Raw genomic sequence first — 23,508 nt, 5'->3', positions numbered from 1 at the left:
CACATTCAGCTGGTCATTCATGAACAGCGCCAATCCAATAATCTAGTACCACTATAATGATTTTCTCTTAAGCTCCATCGAGTGAAAACTCCGTTTTCATTTTTTTTTTCATATTTTTATGCTGCATGATATATAACAAAAAGTTTTTTTTATTATTTTTCAAATTTTACATAATATGTATGTATAATATGTATATATAATATTTATATAATATCAATTACACCAAAAATATTCACAATTCTGTTGTTTTTTTTTACTCTTATTCTTTTAATTACTTGTAATCATCATCATTTTTTTTTATTTCATTTTCTCGCGCGTTCGCTAACGTGTGTGTGATTTTTTTTTCTTCATCATTTATTAGCGCTCTTGCTTTCATTCTTTGTCTCCATAGTGTGTAATATGTAGAGGGTTTATTTCTTAGTTGATGATTTCATCATGTTTTTTTTTTTAGTTCATTTTCTTTTAATTCTTCATCTTCGTCGGTCGTTAAATTATGCTCATTGTGTTTGTTTTTGTTTTGTTTTTTTTTCTTCTTTCGTTTTGCTTGCTTGCTGCTGCGATATTACTCATCGTATTTTTTTCTTGTTTTTTTTTTTGTTTAATTCTTGTTTTATTACGCACTAAATTAAAGTATTTTTGCTTAACATCCACCATTCGCATCCGCAGCGGATCATTCCTCCTTCGGAGGGGTTGGAGGAAATTCCGCAAACCGAGAGGTTCGGAACCCCTTTTTGAATCAACAATGGGTGTAGCGCCGTTTGGTTTTTTTTTTCGTGTTCATTAATTTTCTTGTGATGGAAGCTAAACGGCGTAGATTTGTCTTTTTGCTTTACCTTGAACGTTTTTCGAAACGGAGGAGGGCCACCGGAAATACTCTACTACTTCATTTTTTATTCTATAATAAAAAATTAACAATTAACGAGAAAGAAAACCTAATGGTGAGTCGCTTTTGATTGAGTTTTCTTTCAAGGGTCTCTCGTCGTCGTCGTCGTCTTTTTCGCTTGACTTTTGAAGGATTATAGATTTGGCTTTCAGAACTTAAATTGAAGGTACAGAAAAAACCAAAGCACAAAAGATGTTTAGTTGAATTGTTTACTTTCATCCTTCAAAGTGATGTCAAATGTCAAGTTTCGACCGACGACAACGGCGAGAAGTCTCCGGAACCATTTTTAGATGTTTTTTTTTTCGAATGGTCGGTCCGGGAACCTTAACAAATATTCTTGGCTCTGTGTGTGTGTGGATGTGACTGGGATCGGTGGGACCCTCCCTCCTGTTTTCTTGCTTCTCTTTAGTCTCTCTCATTGAGAGTACACCTGCTCTGTTGGGGGTTTCCCGATTTGCGGTGCGCGAATAAAATGGCAGAACATGGATTAATCGCTGAGCGGGTTTTTTAATTTTTGACGGGAGTGGCCTCTATGAGCGATGTTTTTTTTTCGATTGAGGAAAAGTGAGCCATCTTGGATTTCTGAGATCTTGTTCTGTGTTAAATTTAGACACTCTTCGTTTTTTGAGCTTTCTTTCTGAGTCTTAAATTTGGACTCTTTCCACTTTCTGAGTCTTGAATTGACACTCACTTTTTTATCTCTCTTTCTGGGTCTTGAATTTAGACGCTTTTCTCTTTTTGAGCTCTTTTTCTGAGTCTTAAATTGAGACTCACTTTACTTTTCGAGCTGACTCTTTAATTCAAATTCTTTTCTCTCCGTCTTAGCTTCTGGGTCTTCTTGGGAACACAAAATAGTTGCAAGCGACAGCCAAGCTGAAGGATCATTCTGAAAACAGATAAAAAAAAAGATTGTTTCTACCCATTTTTTGGGCTTTGTGAATTGGAAAATTCTAAACTACAAAGAGATTTTTTTAGAATAAAAAAATCTTCCATTTTAAGTCCCTTCCAGACTCTCTTTCTAAACTCGCCTTTTTTTCAACATTTCGCGTTGTGTTCCATCAGTCTTTGTCTTGATTTTTAAGCTCTCTCAGCTGTGATTTTTTTTTTCAGATTTTCTAGTTCGATTGTGGAAGATTGTTGGTTACTCGAAGAAAGTGGATTATTTTTGCTTTCCTAAGAAAACTTGTCGCTCACAACTATTTTGTGCCTCCAAAAAAACGCTTGATTTCTTCAAGGCCACACGCACCCCGGCAAAAATCCAAAAACCGCACAGCGATCGATTGGTTTCACGATTCAAGTATTGGTTATTCATTGCGTTAGAGTCGTCATCAAGTATTCTCGAGGGGTTTTTTTGTTTTTGTTTTGCTTTGTTTAATCATTTATAGAGTTAAGATCCGCCCTTTCTTTCGCAGGGCGAATTTTCCTACATTCGATGGGAGCACTGTTTTTTTTTCTTTTCTTCTTCTTCGATTCTTTCCTTTCTCCTTTCATTCAGTTAATTAGTTGTCTATCTGGTGTGTTTTCTCTCTGTCTATTTTGTCTGTCTGCGCCAGTGTTCCCAGTTTTTCTGCCGCTGCTGGCGGCGCAATTTCATTTTAATTAATAATCAATCGAATATAAACATATTTACAAATGAAAAAAATTCTTAACAAACGTATATTTATAAATATATGTATGCTGGTGTGTGGATGTGTGTTTTGCGGTTTTTTTTTTCTCTTTCGTATGTATGTGTGTGGGTGTCAGTGTTTGTGGTTTTTTTTGTGTATGTGTGAGTTTGGGGTGAATTTTTCTCGTTCTTAGTCAATTTTTTTCCTACTGTTTTTCATCCTGCTAGCTGGACTGGCACTTTAACCGAAATTTTATTCCATTTTCGTTTTGTTTTATTAGTTTATTCCCTATTGTGTTTCGCTATTGGCAAATTACTTGTTTTGCTAGTTGTATCTTTTGATAGTTGTTTTTCATTTTTCGGTTCCGATTTTTTAGGTTTTTTCTGCTATTTTGATGGTTTTCATTTGATTTTTCCTGCTTGATTTGCGTTTGAATATTTTTTTTTCAATAAGAATAATAGCTGTTTGTATATTTTGTTTTCCTTTTGAAAAATGCTTTCACAACTGATTGCTAACTGATTCAAGTGAACAACTGGATCAGTGATCGCCCTCTCTTTTGTTTAGTACTCTTCTTTTGATTGTTTTTGAGAGCAAATTTTTCGTCATAAATTTTCTTCTCTGTTAGTTTGTTTTGGATGTGATGGCACGATAAAAGCGGGGTCGCTGGTTAAAATCTCACTCGCTTTTGCTCTCTCTGTTTGAGTTCTCTCTTCAAAGTTTCCCACTTTGGAAGATTTTCCATCTCACAGACGTCATACACTGTTGTTTGTAAAGCACTCAAATTAGGGTAAAAACCACGTAAAAACTGATCGGCGGCGCAAGTTTCTTAAACAAGCCCGCTCCTTGAACAAGAATTTTCCTTCTTGTTTTTTTTCTAGCATTTTGAAATCAACACAACCATTAGGTTTTTTGTTTTTTTTTAGTTTCCATTTTCTAGAGTGTATCGGCTTTCGTCTTTTTTCTTTTTGTTTTGGTTTCCTTGCTCGCGAAAATTTTTCCTTTTTAAAACTGCACGCTGCTTTTGTTTGCTTCTAGCCATTTTTTTCTGTTTTGTAAAATTTCACATTTGCCAAAATATATCTATCTGTTTTCTCTGTTTGGAATAATCTAAAATGTTATGATTTAAATTCTTTTTCCTTTATTTTTGGGTTGTCTCATCTAGCCTTTCCGAAGTATTTGTCTGCATCCTTGTTGGTTTTTTGTTGTTGTTCTTGCTTCAGTTTCTTTAAATATTAATATTTAGCGAGATAAAAAAGTACACTTTGAATGTTTTGTCGTTTTTTTTTTCTTTTACCTTCTTCGTCTGATGAGCTCTTCTCTTTGCTTTTACGGAAAAACCGGCAGTTTTTCTTCCCTCCTAAAACATCAACTTTGGCATCTGCAAGATTATAACACAATTAACAGCAATAACGAAAAAAAGAGATAGCAAAATAAACAGAGATGGAGCCTGCTCCATCCCAAAGAGAAGAAAAAAATACAATCGAACATTTAAACAGTAAAAAAGGGAAGGATTAAACATTGAGCGAATTTTGAATTTACCTATCTTCCTAACAAATGAAATCTGTTGTTTGCCGTATTTTTTTTTGCTTGCGCCAATTCGGTTGGTCCCGGATTTCCTGGAGAGAAATTCACTTCCTTTCCTCTACACGTCCATCTAAGAAACGAAGTGGTCCCGAAAGCGAACCCACCGCGGAAATCTATCAGCTGGCTAATGTGAGATGATAGATAGATATTGCTTTAATTGCTTGCCCCCCAACACAACGAATCGAAACAAAACAATCGATCGAAACTACCGGTTTAGCCGCTTTTCTGCTGAAAGTTACTCATGCGTTTTTTTTTTCGTGTCAGCGTGAAGCGCAAACTTCGCCTTTCTTCTCCGGTTGTTTTAGGTTAACGATTTTTTTCAGTGTGTTCAGCTTTGATAATATAGACTTATGTACACGACACCATCCTTGGGTTTTGGTTTTGATTAGCAGCACGCACTGAATAGTTTTTTTTCTTTTGTTTCTGTTTTCTTTCGTTTACATTCTTCTTTTCTTATTCTAATATATATAGTTGGTTGTTCAATTGTGTTTCTTTTAATCTGGTTGATGTTTCAATTTTGTTGTTCTAGTTAGCTCAATTCGGATTTTTCGGCTGCTGATGGTAAACTTTTTTTTTTTCTCCTCCCATCATCATCATTTCACTCACAAGGCAATCTTTTTGTTTTACTTACTTCACACGATTTGGTTTTCACATTTTGCTTCTTAAATTTTCACCCTACTTTAAACATGAATGTCGTTCTTGTTTCGTCTTTTACATTTTTTTTTCGTTAGTTTTTTTTTAATTATACAATGATCGGTTTCTGCTAGGCATCAAAATGTCAGTTTTCTCTCTTCGCGTCGTTAACTCTTTGAGAAACGTCCCTTCTACTAAGTTATTGTTTGCTTTTGTTTTTCTTTGTTGGCTACTAGTGTACAGTGTTGTTTTTTTGTTTGTTTTAATTTAAATATAAGTTCGCAAAGGTGTTGCTGGTATGATAATTTACATTTGGTGTATGTGTGGTGTATTTTCGATTCTGGTGTACGATTTTCGGTGTTCTTCTAGTGTTTTGTTTGGAGAAAATAAAAGTTATTGTTGCTACTTTTCGTTTCCGGTTGCTGGCAAGCGAAAGAAAACCCTAACGCGAAAGCTCGGAATTCTGCTAGAAGGATTTTTTTTAAATTCTGTTAGGAAACATCAGTTTGTATCAATCTATATATGTGGGGGTGTTTGTTCTGTTTTAGGGTAAGGCACGAACGAAAAATATCGTTTTTTTTTGTATTCTCTTTCCTTTTTCATGTTTGAATAATTTTGTGGGCTGGAGAAAACAACGATTTATTACTTCTTCTAGTACTACTACTCAATAGGGGGTAAGTATCAGTGGTTTAACAGTGGTGAACGAAAATCGTGGTAACACTTTTGGTGGAATTGTTTGGAAAAATATCCGATGAGTTGGTGAACTTTTTTTTTAGCACGGTGGGGTAAATTAGAGAAGCTAGTAGTCTACTTGATGGATGAACGCCAAGCTTTGAGGTACCAGAACTGTTGAATTGAATATGAGCTTATCGGAAAAATCTTTTGTTCGTATTGTACATCGCAATGCTTAGGTCAATTTAACCGGATAAAAATAATTTTTTTATACAATTTTCTTTGTTCCCAATCATAGACGATTATTTGACACAACTATGGGACAATCTTTAAACCAAAAGGTAATCGATCAAATTCGAGTTCAATTTCTACCAATTCTGGAGGTAATTTTGAAACTTAATTGCTTTAAAGACTGCGAATATCACCCAAAAGTATGAATTTCAGCCGCAGTGAGCCTCTGGAGATAAATTCTAAACACGGTACTACGACTTAAAAAATCGTGTGGATAAGTGAGAATGAGTCACACTTTGAAACAAATTGAGAATAATTTAAATATCAAATTCACTGTATAAATTATAATTACTTTCCATTCTGAATCCATGACAACTTTAAATATCCAACATTGACACTTAGATGAAATCTGCAGAGAAGTGAAAATTCATCACTGTCTGGAACAATTTTGGAGAAATTTTCAAACCAAACGGTAATCGTATAAATTTGTGTCTCGTCAAAAAAAAATAAATATCTTGAAATAATCACAACAATATTGGATTTGAATTTAAGACACAAACACAAGAAAACCCCGCAGAACAATGAAAAAGAACCACATTTTAAAATAATTGTGGAATAATTTTTAAGCCAAACGGCATTCGAACAGTATTAGGAATCCATAAACCAAAGTCCAACTGAACAAATTCAATTCATTTATGAAACAATTATGCAAGCAATTTTGACTAAAGGCAGTGCTTCTTCAAATAATCATCAATACAGTGTGCAGCTTCTTCTAGCCAGAACATTCGAGATAAATTCTAGACACGGTACTACTTCATGAAAAAAACAGTGTGCATAAGGGAAAATCATCACTCTTTGGAAACATGTTGGACCCATTTTTAAGCCAAACGGCAATTGAATGAATCTCTTGTCTTTGACACTACTTTCAAATAGCTCCTTAAAAGATAACATATTTTAGTACTAAACCGTACTAAGTACTGTTAGAAATTCTTTAAGAAGTTCAAATTCCAACCACACGAGATCTTGAAGTTTTTAATAAACTCAATCAGGCCTAGGTACTTCGAAAGTCGTTCAAACAAACGACGATTCTATTTTTGAACTTTGAACAACCTAGTATCAGTCTCCAGCGGCAAAATTCAGTATGTGATCAAGCTTAGTAACTTTCTTCCCATAGTCTATTCGTCCATCATTTCAAATCTATAATATTCTCCGATAAAGCCGCTCAAAATTTCCAAAAACAAATTCACGAGGGATTCTGGCCTTAAAATAACGAAAATCTCATAATTTCGTTTATAAAGAACTTGTTCCGTAGTTACAATAATACAAAATTACGATCCATAACTCCAATCTTTTGATGGCCTCAAAACGTGCTCTTGCCTTAGAGCTTTATAGCTTTCTAGAGCTACGTGAACCAGAAAAAGGGCCTATTGCGCTGGAAATAAAATAAAAAGGCGCAGTTGTTTTGCCAAAAAGGTGTTCTAGTACTACTCAGAATACGAGAACTTTGTGAAACAGGAAAAAAGTGCCGATTGCATTGGAATTCAATATGCGCTAGTTTGTTACAAATGAGGGAAAAATTATCACGATTTCAATATGCCGGCGTAACCTTAAAATGGGGCAAATTTTCAAGTTTTTTTGTGTACTTTTTGAAGTCTGGTTCCAGAGATCACAAACACAAGAAAACCGCACAGAACAATGAAAAATAACCACACTTTAATATAATTGTGGGACAATTTTTAAGCCAAGCAATTTTGACTAAAGGCTGAGCTTCTCCAAATAATCATTACAACAGTGTGCACGTTCTTCTGGCCATAACACTGAAGATAAATTCTGGACACGGTACTGCTTCATGAAAAAAAAAACAGTGCAAATAAGGGAAAAATCATCACTCTTTGCAAACATGTTGGACCCATTTTTTCGCCAAACGGCAATTGAATAAATCTTGTTTTGACACCATAACAGTGATTTTTTCTTGCTATTTGAAGGGACATAAACAATTTATAGTAACAGTTATGCAGCTTAGAACTTCATATTCTAGTACAACATCAAGTCATAAACGAAAAAACATAACATGGATCAGTAAAGCCCTAGAACCTACTTTTTGGCCATGGCAACTAATAGGAAGTTTTAGAAAATAAATATCGATTAAACTGTATTGCTATTGCTACTTTTAAATAGCTCCGAGCAAAATTTCATGCAAATAAGGCAAAAATAAGGAATTAGAATTTAAATCATCAATTCTCTACCAAGTTCAAATTCCAACCACACGAAGTGAGTCTTGAAGTTTTTAATAAGCTCAATCAGGCCTAGGTGCTTCGAAAGTCGTTCAAAAAAAACGACGATTCGATTTTTGAACTCCAGCGGCAAAATTCAGTATGTGATCAAGCTTAGTAACTTTCTTCCTATAGTTTATCCGTCTATCATTTCAAATCAATAATACTCTCCGATAAAGCCGCTCAAAATTTCCAAAAACAAATTCACGAGGGATTCTGGCCTTAAAATAACGAAAATCTCATAATTTCGTTTATAAGGAACTTGTTCCGATATTACAATAATACAAAATAACTATCCATAACTCCAATCTTTTGATCGACTCAAAACGTGCTCTTGCCTTAGAGCTTTCTAGCTTTCTAGAGCTACGTGAACCAGTAAAAGGGCCTATTGCGCTGGAAATAAAATAAAAAGGCGCATTTGTTTTGCCAAAAAAGTGTTCTAGTACTACTCAGAATACGAGAACTTTGTGAAACAGGAAAAAAAGTGCCGATTGCACTGGAGTGGGATTCAATATGCGCTAGTTTGTTACAAATGAGTGAAAAAAGATCACGTTTTCAATATGCCGGAGTAATTTGAAAATCGAACGAATTTTCAAGTTTTTTTGTGAACTTTTTGTAGTCTTGTTTGAGATCACCTTTTTTAAATATTTCAGAACTACGTTTTTTTTGTTGAAAAGTTTAAAAGATCTCAGTGAAACTTCATGCTTCCTTGAAGAAACCCTAATTCGCATAACACTGGCTAGCATCTTACAAATTCAAAAACCACCAACCAAGTTCAAGAAGAGGTTTGAATATTAAAAATTATGAGAATTTTCCATCTTCACCAAAACAATCTTAGTATTTAGAGGAAATTAACAAAATGTTAAAAAACTTATACTTGGGTATAAGTTTTGAGGCAGTTAAAGCTCAAAACGTAATACGTTTTTTTTGTATTTTTTTTTTATTGAAGAACGATCGTAAATAAGAACTTAAAAACAACTTCGCAACTTAAAACTCATCGGACGCCTCTTTGGAAAGATAAGGAGTTTTTTTTTTCAATTCGAATGGATTTTAACTTCTTAAAGTCATTCATCCCTTTAGTCGAAAAAATAATGAAAAATTTGCCTCACTTCTTTGAAACAAAAAAAAATAGCATTCCAAATTTTTTTCCAAAATCATGTTATAATTTGTTGAATCAGGATTCTGAAAACAGTTTAAAACTTGTCAAAATTGGGTAGAGAAGCCTAGACCAAGCTCACGTTGAAACAATTCCGGGGCAATTTCCATTCCAAAAGGGAGTTTTTAAAATTCTGTTTCAAATCAAGATTTCACAGTAACTTACTCAACAATTATATGAATTATACTTGATAGCAACAATCACTTGACGATATCAACCTCATTCTGGTACCACAAAGTTTGACTGCAGCCAAAGAATACCTTTTTTTATCATAGGAACACAGTTTTACTAATCAAAATGTAGAAATTTATCCGAGACTACTTGTTTAGGAAACGAGTTGTCTTCTTCCTCCTTTTTCATTCAGTTTGTCATAGCAACTCTCGTCTATGTTTTTTTTCCTCTCATTCTATCAGTAGTTTAGTTTCTTAGTTATTGGCTTGCATTACGTTGGCTGTTCATTGTGAAATATTCTGGTCCATTGTGCGATCCTTTTTACCTGCTTTGAGAGGATTCAAGGTTTAGGTGTTGTAGGTTGACACGACGTTGTGTTCCCATTTCGTTTCCTACCGTTCCGTTTTTTTTTCTCCTATCGGGTTTGGTTCATGGATAATAATATAGCAGATAGAAGCAAGAATTAGACTATCAAGATAGGGCTGTTTTACTGTTTGTGTTTTTTTTTCAACTTCAATAGTTCTACTCCATATCGGGAATCACAAAAGCAGCGTTTAAAGTTCTATGTATTTACACGGGGTAAGCTTTGGGATAGAGTTCGTTTTGTCTTTTCTTTCTAGTGTTCACGAAAAAAAGGTAAAAATTTAGTTTATCTGTTTACAATTTCAGCGATTTTGTGTTTTGGCTTTTCTCTCCAGGGAATGTGGTTCATCGTAAAAAGTGTGTGTGTTTTTTCCTTTATAAATCTAAAGTAGCATCGATCAGTTGTGTTATTGGAAAACATCTGGGAATCGGTTTTCTTGTCTGCTAAGTTTTATCTTAGTTTTGTTCTGTTTTACTCTTTGTTATATTTGTTTGAGAATGAGAAGGCTAAGCTAACAACACCTATTAATTTAGTTAGTAATTCAGCTACCTTGCACAGTTTTGCAGTTGCTTGCACTTTAAATTTGAATAATAAAACAAATAGCATTTGCTTACTACACTTCTTAGTTGTTGTAGTTTTTTTGTTCTAGTTTGTATTTGTTATAATGCACTTGGCATCTTCTTTGAGTGTGCTATTTTCGAGTTTCTTGGTGGGGAAATTATTACCTTTGTTTCATTTCTGGTTGGTTATTTCTTGGTTTTAGCATAATTTAGGGCTTAAATGCTTTGGTAGGTAAAAGCCTGTGGTCTCTTTTATCATGTGTATCATGATCTAGTACTACAATTTTCACCAGTTTAACTCCCTAATTAATTGATAACACACAGATAGTGTCTTTCTGTTTAATTTGTGTTCTGTTTGGTACAAGTAAAGTATCTCGTAGTAGTAGATTGCCACGAGTTAGCAACTGTGGCTTTCAAGATAGTTTAACACGTTTCACGTGTTTTCCGTTATTAACTATTTCATAATATAATCGTTTCTGATGAGTTTATTAGTACAGGATAAGAGAAATGTACTGATCCAGATATATCGTTTATTTTTGTTTGTTTTTAATATGCGCCATTTTTCGGTTTTCGATTGATATACATTTGTCGGGTGTTTGTTGAAGTGATACTTTTGACTTTGATATATTTATAGTTTTTAGTTTTCATTTTAAGATTGAGATTATGTTTGCTTGCAAATCTATCGATTAATCGAACAGTAAACAAAATTCCATTGTTCTAGATTTTACACACCTCCATCGCTCGTTATCGAGTATCAGAAGATATCTTTCAGGAATACTTTCAATGGATCAAACGAAAAAAAAACTACGTTCAATCTAGTACTGCACTTTCGTACAATCCGAACAATTGTTTTAGTTTTAAGTTTCTTTTTGTTTCCGGATTTTTGTGAAAGTGCTTAGCCACATTACGGTTTCAAGTGTCTGTGTGTCTGTTCGTTTGATTTCAGTCTCTCGCTTATGATTAAAAATGTTTTAGTTCTTAAATTTTAATTGTCAATTTTTCGCATACATTGGACGCCTTCGCGATAACACGATTTTTTTTACTACATTTGTTCTTGTTTTGTTGTTTTTTCTTTTCTGCAGAACAATATTGTTTGTTGAAATGTTCTACACGCATAGTTTCCTCAAACAGGACTCGTTGAAATGTATCCGGTGTAATAATTACACCGAATGGCAGCCACTAAAAATTATAACAGCAAGCTTCGTTTTAGGATTGGTTTATCCAATTACTTAACAATTATCGAGTTGTCAGTTTATCACGATTTTATCAACACAAATCTAAAATGGTAGTACTAGAATTTAGAAGTTGGAGCTGATGTCAAGAGAAATTATTTCTAAATTGGAAGCTTCGATGTGTCTCTGCAGGTGTGTGTGTGAATTTGAACTTTCTACCATAACCGAAACAAGACTATTTAAAAATGTGCCTAGGAAGGAAGTTGTTCTACTTCGTTTGATGATTCGATTCGATGAAAGGTTGGAAAACACATTCCGGAAAACTTTAGATTACTCAATTTTCGCGACTTTTTTTTTTGCTTTCCTCAATAAAAAAAGATAGGTAGTAAGGAAAATGTTTTTATTTGGTTTTTGTTTTGGAAGGGATTGAGAATGGATGATTTTTCAATTGTTTACTTTCGAAAGAATTTTGGAGGACACCTCAAACATGTTTTATCGTTTGGCAATTTGCGTAAAAAGTGCTGGACAGGAAAACAGTTGATTTTGATCAAATTTCGTTCCCTGTTGGAGAAACTTAGCCCTACCTAATTAGTGTGTGTGTGTATGTACTTTATTTTACTTCGATGGATTTAAAGATTTCTCTCAACTCTAAAAGTAATTTAATAGTACAGTTAATGTTTTGGATGTGTTTTCATGGAAGGTTGATTGCGTGTTAAATAGACGGTTTTTTTTTCTTTTTTTTTCAAATGTGGGATTTGCTCCCATCAAAAACAAAACAAAAGAAAGATTGGAAAAACGTAAACAATTTGTCCATAACAGAAGCCCGAATTGGTCTTTTTTTGGGTGGAACAAATTAACAATTTGATCATTATTCTTTCTCGAATTCTCAACAGATATTCTACATTTTGGATAGCAAACTGATTTGAAGGATTTTTTTTTCCTTAATTTTTGTTTTAGGGAGTTTTTTTTGTAACCTAACGTCTTTCTTTTCGTGTTTTTCTCTAATTTCGTTTGTTTTTCATCAATTCTAGTACAACTTTCAAAGCATATGCATTCGTCGCCAAGGTTGCATAGCTTCAGACGATTAACAGACACTTTGGCACGGATTTCGTCTTCATTTATGCAATCGATACGATCCATACACGATCTTGATGTTGTCTATGTTAATTGGAACATTTGGTGTTTATTTCTGCAGACTGATTTTACATTATTAAAGTTTTGGAAGGTTGAAAATGACTTGAATTTGTTTCTTTTTGTGGACTTCAATTCGGGCTTTCGATTTGTAGTAACATGGAAAACTTCACTCGAAGACGGAACAATAAAAAAAAACGGGCAATGGGACGCAATTTTTTCAGAGTTAAAAATTTCAAAAACAAAAATGGATGGTCAAGTTGTATGATTTTGGAGCACTAGTTATAAGTTGTCGGTTGATTTTGATAGTCTAATGGAGAGACAATTTCTACCAATGTTTTTGGTTTTGGGTGGCTTCACTAGAATCTATCCTTTTTAGGTCAATTATTAACCATTGTTGTTTCCAAGGTTGCACTTTTTTTCTTCTTCTTATTGTACAAACGTTTATATTTTGTGAAACTATATGAGACGGTTGCCTAATAATAAGTCGTATAATCGTTTGTTTTTGTTCACTTGTAGTGTGCATGTGGTGCGTCCTTGTGCAAATTATCATCAATACCTCTATTACAATAATTACTTCTGAAAACAACGTATTTTTGGGACGAAATAATTCCTATGGCTCTGTTTTACTTCATTTTTTGCTTGACTTAAATTCAAATCGAGTTCCTTGTGCTCTTTCTCTATTATTATGCTAATGTGCGGAGGTTTTACAATTATTTTGTTGTTGTTTGCTCTTTTGGAAAAGTCATTGGATGGATTTAGAAAAGTTTGCTGTCCTTAACTATTGAGACGACGACATCAATTTAAAACTGATTCGGACTGTGAAAATTGGCATGGACTCTTCTATCGTTCGTAAATTTCAATCGATCAATGGTTAACTTAAACACCGCGTATTGTCAATTTGAAAGTATCTTCGATGACCTCGAATCTTTCGTACAACAAAAAATAAATAAACAAAAGGACAATTCCAAATCAACAATTTCGTTAGCTTTCGATTTCAATTATTGGTAATCAACCAAGCGAGCTCGTTTTCATCGCTCGAAAACAATTCACCAAAGCATTCATTTCCATTTCTCATCCTAAATAAAGAACACCATTCTTACATCTTTTTAAATAATTGACCAAACTAGTTCAGCTCGTTGTAGGTAACTGACACAATTATGTTGACAATTAAAGAGACAAAACAAAGGGTACATTCAAGTGAACAACATACAGTTTCAAATCTACTAATCAATTTACATTTGCGTTGCGATCAAATAATTTGTCAATTCGTTGGAAAGTTGTTGTTGTACGTTATTCTCTCATTCAATTCTTCTATCGTTTGCTCTACTAACAAATGGCATTTGTGGAAAATATCGCGCATCGAATGTGGCACATTTTGATTTTTGTTGTTCCCCAAATAATTCCCTATTTTAAAACTAATGAATCTCTTGAGCTTAGTGTGCAATTAACAAAAATTTGAGAAAAAACCAAAATATTTTTTTTTTACAATTCCTTCTCTAGACAATCATTTCCAATCTAGTCCGGGGAGAGTATTTCACAAAACATGTTTAGAACTCAACTTAAAACTAAAACCAAGAAAAAACCAACACAAATCAAAGCAGGAAAAATCAAACGCAAACTTAAACTAAGGGTGTGTACATAATTTTGTATCTTCAGACGATTCGATTCTGATCCTAAAACCTAGTACGGAGAATTTGGAAGAGCCAATTTAAAAAAAATGTAAAACGAAACGATTCAAACGTAAACCATCAAAAACAATTCTAAAGGGAAAAAAAACAAAATTGTCCTTTTTTTCTGTGGGTTTGTAATTTTTTTTTTTTTCGTTTCGGAAATCGAAGGAATAACATTTAAAAATCTACCAACCAAAAACAAAAACTGTAAACGAGTTTGACAAAATCAAATTTAAACGGAAAACCGAAAAAAAAACGGTGACTAACATTTTTGCTATTCTTCTGGATTGGACTTTTTTTGTTTGTTCCAGCCTTTTTTTTGTTAAGACACCGAGAAAAAGGAATTTTGGGAAAACACATTACTGATTGATTGCTTAACTATTCTCTATCACTCGTTTTCGCCCAAAAAACGCCCTGGTTTTAGTTGTTACTTTCTTTGTCGTTGGACTCACGTTTGTGTGTCTGATGGAATTAATTTTTTTTTTGCTAATTTTGTGGCACTATAATAGGGGGTCTCCAATCAGACACGTACACGTTTTCAAGTGGGGTTCCTTCTTTGAGGGAACTCCAAATCTCGCCAGGAGGTGGCGATTGATTGTGAGCGAATAACGAGAATGCGCGCTAAGAAAGTTTCCTCAATCTGCTTTTTCTCTGCGTCTGTCTGTCTGCATGTGTGTATGTGTGTGTGTCTTTTTCTCGTGTGTATGATTGTATTTTGATTTAGTCTGATTTCCGATTCTTTTCATACTTCACATTTCCTTCCGTTTTTGATTGAGTGATTCACCGCACGCTTCCACGCATCTGGCGTTTGTTTTTATCCGTTTTGTTTCTTCTCTTATTTTGTTTTGAAAATTTCCTAAATTAGATAACTAATAAATTAATTAAATACCCATAATTGCCTTACTGTTTCGCTTTGCCACTTGTGTCTCTTTGCTAGTTCATCTCTGTGCGCGTGCGCGCGCAGAAAACGACAAGAGACAATTTCGTTAGTCCCTGCCCAATCACACAATACAGACAAGCAGATTCTTAACTCTTTCTTATCATGTTTTGTTTTTTTTTGCTAACTTTATTCCTTGCTCTCCTATCTTGAGCTTACTTTTGGCCGTAGTGGAAGAAAACCGAAAAGAAGAATATCACACAAACTTTCCCGTTTTTCTTCTTCGGCACAATTGTAAAACAAAACGAAAAACGTATTACACAAATAAGTCTGTCATCTTAAGAGGGCGTTTTTTTGCTTCCTTCAGTGTTCCTTCATTCTACAATATGTATATATTTTTGTTTTGCTTTGTTTTCGATAACAGGTTGAGGAAACAAAAGAAATATTAAAAACGAGAAAACTATGAAAAAATTAAATTCAATAATCCTACTAGATTAGGGGGTCATTTTCCTTGGTGATTTCGAGCTGATTATCCGACTCTCTCTCACATTCACTCACTCTTGCGCTATATCTCTGCACGTTGGTGTGTGAAGTTGTATGTGTGTGTGTGATTGTGAGCTCCTCGGGTGTGTCTCCTGTGTGTTTCCTCACCCTTTTCTCACTTGTGCTGCTTGTTAACACATTCAATTAACTAGTTAAGTTTCATAAACTTTTAAAATTAGTTTAAAGAAAAATCCTTAGAAATCAATTCATTTAGTAATGTCTCTCACTCTCTTTTGTGTGTTTGTGTGTAGAATTGTTTGTATGTTGCTCTAAGCTTGTGTGTGTGTGGAGCCTAGGTTTATCTGTATGTTCTGCTGCTGCTGTTGTTTCATTCATCATCCGTACAATCCATCTCTCCCGGTTTGAATCTAGTACCGCAATAATCTTGCTACGTTAAAACACATTCCTACACGTGTGTTTGCTTCACTCCAATGCCGTCTTTCTTGCTAGTCGCACGCGTTAATTTGTGTTAATGTGTGTATGTGTTTGATAAGAGCGAGACACCTTTCTCTGCGTGGGCGTGTGTGTTCTAATCTTTTTAAATGTGGAAGGTGGCGAGAAATCGCGAGTACGACATTAGTACGACGGGGCGAGAAGTTGCGACACTCTTCAGGGTTCATTACGAATGGCATCTGGTCGCAACCTCAAGCGGTCGTGAGAAGTTTCCTTTTTCCGTTTTTGTTTTTTTGGATGGATGATTGAGACGTTGATATGAGGCTGATTTGTTTTCTTTGAGCGGCCGCGTGATACGGCGACTCCTCAATTTGGTGGAGATACATTAGAGAACTAGTGGCACGATTCCAAAATCTTCTTCCACGTCACCGACACATCTGGTGGCGCGTTTTCTATCCTTGTTCTAGGTTCTCCTCGGCTGATTCTACTACTGCTAAACAATATTTTTCTTTAATAAAAAAAGGTAACAAAGGATTGCTTGCTGCTGCTTGCTACTGCTGCGCTGCTGCTGATTTATAAAAACGAGTTGGCTAGCACTGCTGCTGACTCTGTCACTCCGCACTGAGAAAAAATTGCATGTTTTTTTTGTTTCTTGGTTTTTGCGTGTGGATGTGTGTAGAAACAGGCACCATTCTAGTACCACACAGTTTAGCCGTCCGCGTGTCGCGGGAATAGGGGGTTGGGGTGGTTTATCACTGTCACTATCTCTTTCACGTTTTCGATTAACGATCGATTAAACGACCGTATGCTTTCATCATCAGTACATGAACGAGACCTTCGTATCCCGTTGTTGTTGTTGATGTTGTTGTTGCTGCCTTTGCTGATACTGTTGTGACTCTGACAATTGTCGTCAACAGACGTAGTACTGATGCGACGATTGCTGATGGTGGTGGTGGTGGTGCTGATGGTGCTGTTTAATAGGCTTCAATAATCGTCAGTAATTCTCCTGCGGCCGGCAATGTCCGTGGGTGAGAGCTTCATCGTAATCGCTCACCAAACACTTGATGTGCGATAACTTTTTGTGTAGATAGTTGAGCCTGAAATCGACAATAAGACGGAAACATGAGTAACTATGACAGGATGCTAACCCAAAAAACAATGGCTTACCTTTTCTTGATTTCCTGAAACCGGTCATCCTTTATACTCTCGTCGTACTCCCTAAGAATTTGCCGTTGAATTTCCTGCGCCAGAGAAAAGAAAAACATCTCTAATTATTTTGGTATTTGGTATTTTAATTTGGAAATTACCTTGTACCGCCTCTCGTTGTGCCGCTGGTGCTTCAGGTCCTCCTCCAGCTGGGCGAACCGGCGGGAAACCGAGTCCACGGTTTCGTGCAGCTTCCGGTACTCCTTGAAATCGTTGTCGAATTCAGTCTTATATTTGCGCCGTTGTTCCACCGAGGTTATCCTAGTAAATTGTTCACTGCAAAGAGAAGAACGACGAAAGTCATATTTAATACACTTGAAATTGTAAAATTTAGCTTAGAGAATGAATTTTCTCCTTCAAAAATTAATAAACTGACCAAACATGGCAACAGGCGACGCTTTCAATGATATCCTTTCGCTTGGATTTACGCCAAAGTGAGGAGTACATTTTCAAGCCCAACGCGTTCAACGTTGTTTGTAAACTAGACTAAACACTGACGTTTGGCACTGCATGGCCTACCTTATGAGTCGATCGGCAGGTGCATGAATTTCATCTGAGTTCAAGCTTGACCTGCTTTTCTGGATTTTGTAGAACCTGAAGCCAAGTTTAATCAAATATCCTCAGGTAGGAATAAAAAACAAATTTATGAAGTACCAAATATACACAAGAATCTAAATTATTGCTCATAGCTGTAAGATATAAATCTAGAGAACCAAAAATTTCCGAATAATCCAAAATAACCCGACATGGACACACCAAAACTTAAAGGAGAGATAATGCGTGTTCGTGTTAGCTCTATATGTTTCACCGCCAGTGTGAAGGCAACCATAGCCCTGGTTTAAATGGCTGGTTTAGACCCAAGTTCTGACTAAACAAAACGCTGTACAGGAGCTCCGAATGTTGTATTTCACTGGATATGACCCAAATCCTATATGAATAAGTCCTAAGAATACATCAGTTTTACAGTTGCCCTAAGAGAGTCTTTTCGTGACCATGATATGGACCTTTCTACATTCTTGCTTAAGCTGATGATCATAACATATACACGACAATCGGGTCACAGGTCCGCAAGTTCCCTAAGGGAGTTGTTGAGGACCAATAGTATTTATAAGTAACTTTTTTGTTTAATTTAATAAAGACTTTGACTGCTGCCATAAAGACCGAGTATTTAAATTAACATACGTTAAATTAAAAATATATGTTAAAGCTAGGGTAAGTTACGGATTGCACATTTAAACATTGATTTGGATACATTGAAGTCAAACAAGTGCGATGCATCGTTGAAGACCTGACAACATCGATTAAGCGGGTGGTTTTGTCAAAAAACTGTTCTGCTTCTAGGCAGCCAAAAGGTGGTTTGGTTACGCAAACGGCGTGCTGGGTCGTGCAAACTCAAGCTTTGGAGCAATTGTGGACTGTGAACAGAGATTTTCAGGCAAACATTTGCTGCAAATAAAAAAAAAGCTGGTGCACTTGCACTTATCGGAGTTTACTTCCATTCCATGTTTTCCACACCATGCAAGAAGTCTTTTATTGTCCACTTAAATTAATTTTTTTAAACTTCACCGGTGAACTAGCAGCAAAACACAGACTTTCGACAATCTAGTACTTCACTTTTCTTTGTCGGAAGTCTTTCGAAAGTTGGAAGTCCGGACTTCCAAAGTAAAATTTAGTGCAGTTCACTCTTGAGTCAACGATCCGGTAGATTTTCAAATGATCTGCAAACAGTAGTTTCGACGATTGAAGGAAGGTTGCTTAGCCGTTTATAAAAATCACGAAGATAAGTGGTCCTAAGTGACTGCCTTGCGGAACACCAGACGGTATATTAAACACAGTGGAGTGATTTCCACGGATATTTACGAAGCCTCGTTGATTAAGCAAGTAGGAGTGCAACCATTTGCTTACCCGTTCAGGGAAACCAAAAGGTTTAATTTTCTCCATCATGATCATATGAGGTACTTTATCGAAGGCTTTAGTAAATTCGACGTATATTGAGCTCACTTGCAGTTTTTTATCAGTTGCTGCATGCAGTTCACTGGTATAGCACTTCAAGTTGGTCAACGTTAATCTTTTCCGGATAAACCCGTGCTGGACCTCGGCAAGCATCGGAGTAGCTGCTGAATAGAGCCTTTCGTACATCGAAACTTCAAAGCACTTTTGAAAAACAGCAGAGGATTGAAATTGATCGGTAGTTCTCCAAACGATGGGCCTTCACAGACTTATGAATCGTGTATGTAGAAGGGATTTTTCAATGGCTAGGAAACACCTTCTGAGATCGATCGGTTGAAAATTGAACAATTCGTTGCTGCAAGAGGAACAGCTTATCTCGAAACCAATGACGATGGAATTCCATCTGGATCTGGACCTTTCGATGGATCGAGTGTACTGAGAACGTTTAGCACTTCCTGATCAGTGAATAGCGGAAGACTGTCGTCCTAGTTCGGCAGAGTTCCAAAATGGGTATCAGCGCAGTCAGGAGTTAACGAGCTATAAACGCGGCTGAAGAATTCAAAAAATAAATCAGCTGATTCCCTGATGCTACCCGAGGTTCGTCCATGAAACGATACAGAAGATGGAATAGGATAGTCTTGTTATGATCAGATTGATCTTTGAAGTAACGTTTCCGAGCTTTGCGAACTGATGTACGGCTTCTACGTAGTTCCGAGTTCTACCCAAGGAGCTTAAACGGCTTATGTCGGTTTGGTGGTCTGGGAGGGGTGTGTTCACATACAGGGTCCGGCAATTGAACTGCTACAAAACTTTAGAAGTGATTATTTCGAAGTATACAAAACTGCGTTAGATGATATCTTGTCACTTTGTTAACATTATGTCTAAGATGTCAGAGGATATTTTTGTTAATTTTGTAATCAAGTGTTTTTTTTTTTGTAAAAATAGTCCTCGAACCTTAACGTAGTGCTTTGATTGCCTAGTTCCAGGCTGTGAAACGGTAGAAAGACATGAGTTGTCCAATGAGTGTATGTATTTTTTTAAATTTTGGCTCGCACTTGGAAGATACCTGGAGATCAGAAGTGGGGATCGTCAAGCTACAGTGGCGACACCTACCACGGTGAAGATCATCAAGATGCACCTTGAGAGAATTTCTTGACGTAGTAACACTAAATTGGCGATAGATTTTAATACAGCGGATCGAAATCGCCGTCGGATCTTGGAAGATGATCTGTAGGCTCAGCCTTACAAGATCCTAAGTTTTCAAGACCTCTCGTTTGAACAGAAGCAAGAGTGGACAGAAAGGGCGAAGGCGTAGCTTACGCAGTCTGCGCATGAAAATTTTGAAGAATATCGTGTTTTCTGCAGATGAATTCGTCGCCGTACAGCGGTTCGTAAAAAACAGAACTACAGATTTTGGTTGCCAGAAAGATCACGAACTAAACGTATTTAAGGCCACAGGACGACATAAATCTGTCTTATTAAAGGTCTGGGTCGGAATCGCCCGTACTTTCCTGGTGAAAATCATCCCAACACTCTGAAGAGGTGTAGATCAATCAATTTACGTATCGAAAATAGTTCTACGGCATGTTCTCGAACTGTGGACACGTCCTAATTTTGGTTTTGGTTGGTGGTTTTTCAGCAGAACTTCGTATTGGCTTACGAAGGAAAGAGGGCCCAATTTTTGTGTGGGATTTTGTTTAGGGTTAATTTCGAGTACAGAGTGGCCGGGGAGTTCGCCGGACCTGAACCCTATGGACTTGGCTGTCTGGGGTATACAGAAACCCGAAGACTACTCTACAAAACATGACGGGTTGGAAGTTCTGAAGCGCCATCTAGTTGAATCCTGGGATAAAATACCACAAAAACCACCTGCGGGTCTTTAAGAATATGTGCCTTGAACTTCTGCAGCGAGTGGTTAAGCTCAAGGACAAAAAAATCGAAAGGCGCCAATGGATTTTAAAAATATGATCTGTTTTGATGTAAATCGTATTTAATTTGCTTAGCTTAGCTTAGCTTAGCTTAGCTTAGTTGACTACTCATATCCACCTTAAATCATTGAACTTGAAGTGCTTAGATAGGATCATTGATTCAAAACTTCAGATAACATATTTGATTAGACTTTGTTCAAATTACGCACTTCAAATTCCATGATCGCTGGCGTGGCTAAGCAGAACAAGTTCTACCTCGCCAATGGTTGCTACTCCGTGATTGATCGAGGCCATCAGCTTTGTTCAAAGGCCAAAAGAATGGTGCTTGGGACTAGCAATTCATTCACAATGCACAAAACTCATGCTCTCCCTTTGAAAATGATCAATAACGGCGCCGGTCACGTCCTAGTAGTCAATGAGGAATGAAGGAAGGATTGTTAGTAGGATATTCTCAGGATTAATTAACAACCTCTTGTCCCTTTATATTCCAAAAATAAATTTTGAAAAATTCCGAAACAAAGGTAAGTCAATTTAACCAACTATAGAAACCGTCTATACGTCTGCGAATCTATATTCAAATATCCAAGGAAAGGGTTTTGTTAGTGGGGGAAAGGTTATAGATCAGGATCCATTTTGGTGAATGGTGCGTGCGATCGAGTTTTCCTACACCTCCTATGCTCCTAGATTTTTCTTAAGGAAACTCCTATTTCTAAATATGAGGCAGTGATGAAAAGTTTAAAAGTCAAGTAATGTGTTTTAGTTTTCATAAAACTAACTTGTTTCCCTAATTCTTGTTCCTGATACCCTAATGTGTTTTCAAAAACGACCCTTAGGATTGAAGATACTTCTATTAAACTTCGAAAAATATTTATGAGGAGATATTTCAAATATGAGAGTTTTGTTAATGGTTGATGTGATTCTCCTTTTTGTTCCTTTTAATTTTTATTTGTTATTTAGGTTAACTTAACTGAATAAGATCGTTTTTGGAAACTCATCAGTGCTATTCAACCTTTTGCCTCAGTTTAATTACACGGAGAAAACAAATCAACCAAAAAAGTTGGTTATTTATAGTACACAAGTGAGTCATCTATGAATATGTATGTCTTATTTTTCAACATCTAAATATTTGCTGTGACATCTTTTTCAATGAATTTTCAAAACCATCCATTTTAAATTCACACCTCTGTGAACTGTACTATCCACAGTCGTTCATCCACCCTAGTCAACACATAGCATAGACGAAGAATTCTACCTACTTCCCAGCATGGGGCCCAAAAATACAAAAATGCACACATAAATTTACGTGATTATGAAAAGAATTCTATCCGTTTATGGCGTTTATAAACAGAGAACCAACGCATTCACCGAAAACCTCTCGACCAAACAAAGCAAATTCAAAGCTAATTTCAATTTCTCGGCAAAATGACCAGGATGTCACTCGAAAACACACCAAGAGAATACTTCTACCTTTTCACTTCCGCATTTCTTCAAATTTATGATAAAATAAGAATGAATAAGCTTAGCTTAGTTTGGCAGACCACTCAAATCCACATTTAACCGATCAACTTGAAATGCTTATTCGTTTGCCCTGATTTCTTCTTTAAATCAAGAATTAAGCTGTGTCACGATTCATATTGATAAAAAAAAACCGTTGTTTGGATCATTCTTGTTTCAGTTCAAATGCTTTCAGTTTATCCATTAGTTTATAAACATATGCAAACGATAATGATTGCAGCATCCATTTAATTAAATAAGGCTTATTGCAATTGAACTTCTTCGTCATATCAACATTTCACGTCAACATTTGAACCATCCAATCTGTACACCGTAACATTGTTGAAAAAAATGATACTACAAAGTCTACCTCATGCAAAATAAGATATACTGTAATCACTTTCTCCTGAGAACACTCACAATCAAATATTTCAATAATAAAATCTATTGTTAGCTTTGGTCACTATCAACTACATCAACAATTGATCTGCAATCTACTTTTGAAAATAGCATGGTAATTTTCGTCTTGGTGTTATTTTGTGTAGAACCGCAGTGTTGAAATGCTCGATTCAACTGATAACTTTTTGGATTCAATTCAGGCATGGTGTGTGACTCAATTCATAAGAATTCTTTGAGCTGTAATCGTAATAGCTTCCGAAAGAAAACTTAATTTCACAACCTAAGTATGCAACATCTAATCCTATTCTTACCGGCTGATTTCCCTCTGCAAAGCTTGCAGAGAAAACGAAACTGAATCCAATGTATCGCTGAAAATCCTCAGAGAAAAATTATCAACACATTCGAGTGTTCAATAAAAATCTTACTAAAATTTAGTCTTGATTGGTTTTCGATTGAAAAAGGAAAAGAATTCATAAAACATAAAGAACATTTTTCACAAAGGCTAAACCGCGGCGTTAGTTTTAACAGTTTAATTGAATGAATTTACTTATTTTCAAGAATTTACAAACTCTATACTGGGAGATGGTTATCAGATAAAAAAGATGAAA

At 35.7% G+C, this 23,508-nt stretch overlaps 1 protein-coding gene across 9 annotated transcripts in view; it reads right to left on the bottom strand.

The window, feature by feature from the left end:
- Positions 1–455: 455 nt before the first annotated feature.
- The window catches only part of LOC129746624 (RNA polymerase II elongation factor Ell), a 259,948-nt gene continuing 236,895 nt past the window's right edge, over positions 456–23,508 (bottom strand). For all 9 annotated transcript variants that reach the window (XM_055740396.1, XM_055740405.1, XM_055740400.1 and 6 more), the window contains 3 exons: positions 17,231–17,405; positions 17,091–17,164; positions 456–17,020 (listed from right to left, as the gene is read on the bottom strand). In XM_055740396.1, the coding sequence (XP_055596371.1) occupies positions 16,918–17,020; positions 17,091–17,164; positions 17,231–17,405 (352 nt within the window). In that variant the 3' untranslated portion in view covers positions 456–16,917. The remainder of the gene's footprint in view (positions 17,021–17,090; positions 17,165–17,230; positions 17,406–23,508) is intronic.

Source organism: Uranotaenia lowii, chromosome 2 (genome assembly GCF_029784155.1).
Source record: "Uranotaenia lowii strain MFRU-FL chromosome 2, ASM2978415v1, whole genome shotgun sequence".
Taxonomy (NCBI): Eukaryota; Metazoa; Arthropoda; class Insecta; order Diptera; family Culicidae; genus Uranotaenia; species Uranotaenia lowii.
Note: the sequence above shows the minus strand (reverse complement) of the source record. Positions and strands in the feature narration are given on the sequence as shown.